A 1,262-nucleotide genomic window follows, 5' to 3' on the forward strand; every position below is an offset into this window, starting at 1 on the left:
AAATTAATCGTGATTAATTTTTTTTTTTTGCCAATATTGCCCAACCCTATGGGTTTATACACACTTAAAGCTCATACTGTCCTTTTCTGAGACAAGAGGCACAGYGGCTGTAGAAAACTTGTCTAACAGAAATATTTTTGGTAAACCTGCAGCACTGTCCGAGTATTTAAAGCGGTGTATTTTCAGAAAATAAACTTTATTATTGAGTTATCWTGTGTTTTGTCGCCATCTAGCGGTGGCTGAATGGTACAGTCGCGTTTTTTTTAAATGAATATAGGGACCGCTAGCTGATCCAACTATGAAGTAAATAAAGAAATTGTCCAGTCTTACATCGTGTGGTCATGCCACAACTTGTGAACTAAGCAACACACCGAAATGTTTACTTGTAGACAGTAAACTGTTGTCGCTTTTATTCTGACCGTCGGATCGAGAGAGGAGCAGGGCTGCAGCTGCAGCAACCAGTCAACATGGACACCGCGGAGGAAGGTAGCTAATGTTGAAACTTACATTACGTAATTGCGTGCGGTAACTTGTTATAACGTTTATATTAGCATTATATGTGTCGTGGTGCGTGTCATCCCTGAGCAGAAGGGGCAGAGTTTCTGTCTTCTGAAACGATGACATCGGTGGCTAAAACAGAACCGTTAGTAGCTAGGCAGCTAGCGGGCATTAGCTTAAGAGTTTTCCATAAGCTGTAAATACAGTCGGCAGCTTTGAATAGTAGTTTGTATTCAGAAACAAATCGTGGTTCACGCAAGATTGTAGCTGGCAACGCATGACATTGTCGAGGGAAGCACTTTTTTGCTGCTAAAACCTTATATTTAATAATTAAAATCTTAATAAACAATCAGATCCGACTTAAACATACAGCAACGAGGCAACTACAAACAATACTACCAGTCAGTACCTTCTTCTGACAACCAATATAAAATATTAGGAAGATATTTTATAATTATTTTTGCAAAATAATATTTATTATCATTGTATTTTTGGATAACTTCGGGGAAGTATCTCGGCTCTGTGTTTGGGKTAGGGAATCTTGTTTGTGTGCACTTGGCTGCTTGGGGTATCCTCAGTGCTGTAATGCAGTATGGCAAGACGATTTGTCATATAATTGACGGTATCTTCAAAGCAGAAATCCATAAACCATTTATTCCAGTGGTTCTCTAACCTTTTCTGCCAAACAACCTGCCAGGCCCCAGAGCAATGTGCCACATTACCGCAGTATAGAAATGCTTATAGGAAATGCAATATTATAAACC

The 1,262-nt window shown here is 39.2% G+C and overlaps 1 protein-coding gene across 2 annotated transcripts in view; it reads left to right on the plus strand.

The window, feature by feature from the left end:
- Window positions 1–7: 7 nt before the first annotated feature.
- LOC106514928 (E3 ubiquitin-protein ligase MARCH6) overlaps window positions 8–1,262 on the plus strand; it is a gene marked incomplete in the record, with an annotated part of 19,145 nt that continues 17,890 nt past the window's right edge. For both annotated transcript variants that reach the window (XM_014004465.1, XM_014004467.1), the window contains 1 exon segment: window positions 8–486. In XM_014004465.1, coding sequence (XP_013859919.1) covers window positions 468–486 — 19 coding nt within the window.

Source organism: Austrofundulus limnaeus, unplaced genomic scaffold (assembly GCF_001266775.1).
Source record: "Austrofundulus limnaeus strain Quisiro unplaced genomic scaffold, Austrofundulus_limnaeus-1.0 Scaffold24, whole genome shotgun sequence".
NCBI lineage: Eukaryota > Metazoa > Chordata > Actinopteri > Cyprinodontiformes > Rivulidae > Austrofundulus > Austrofundulus limnaeus.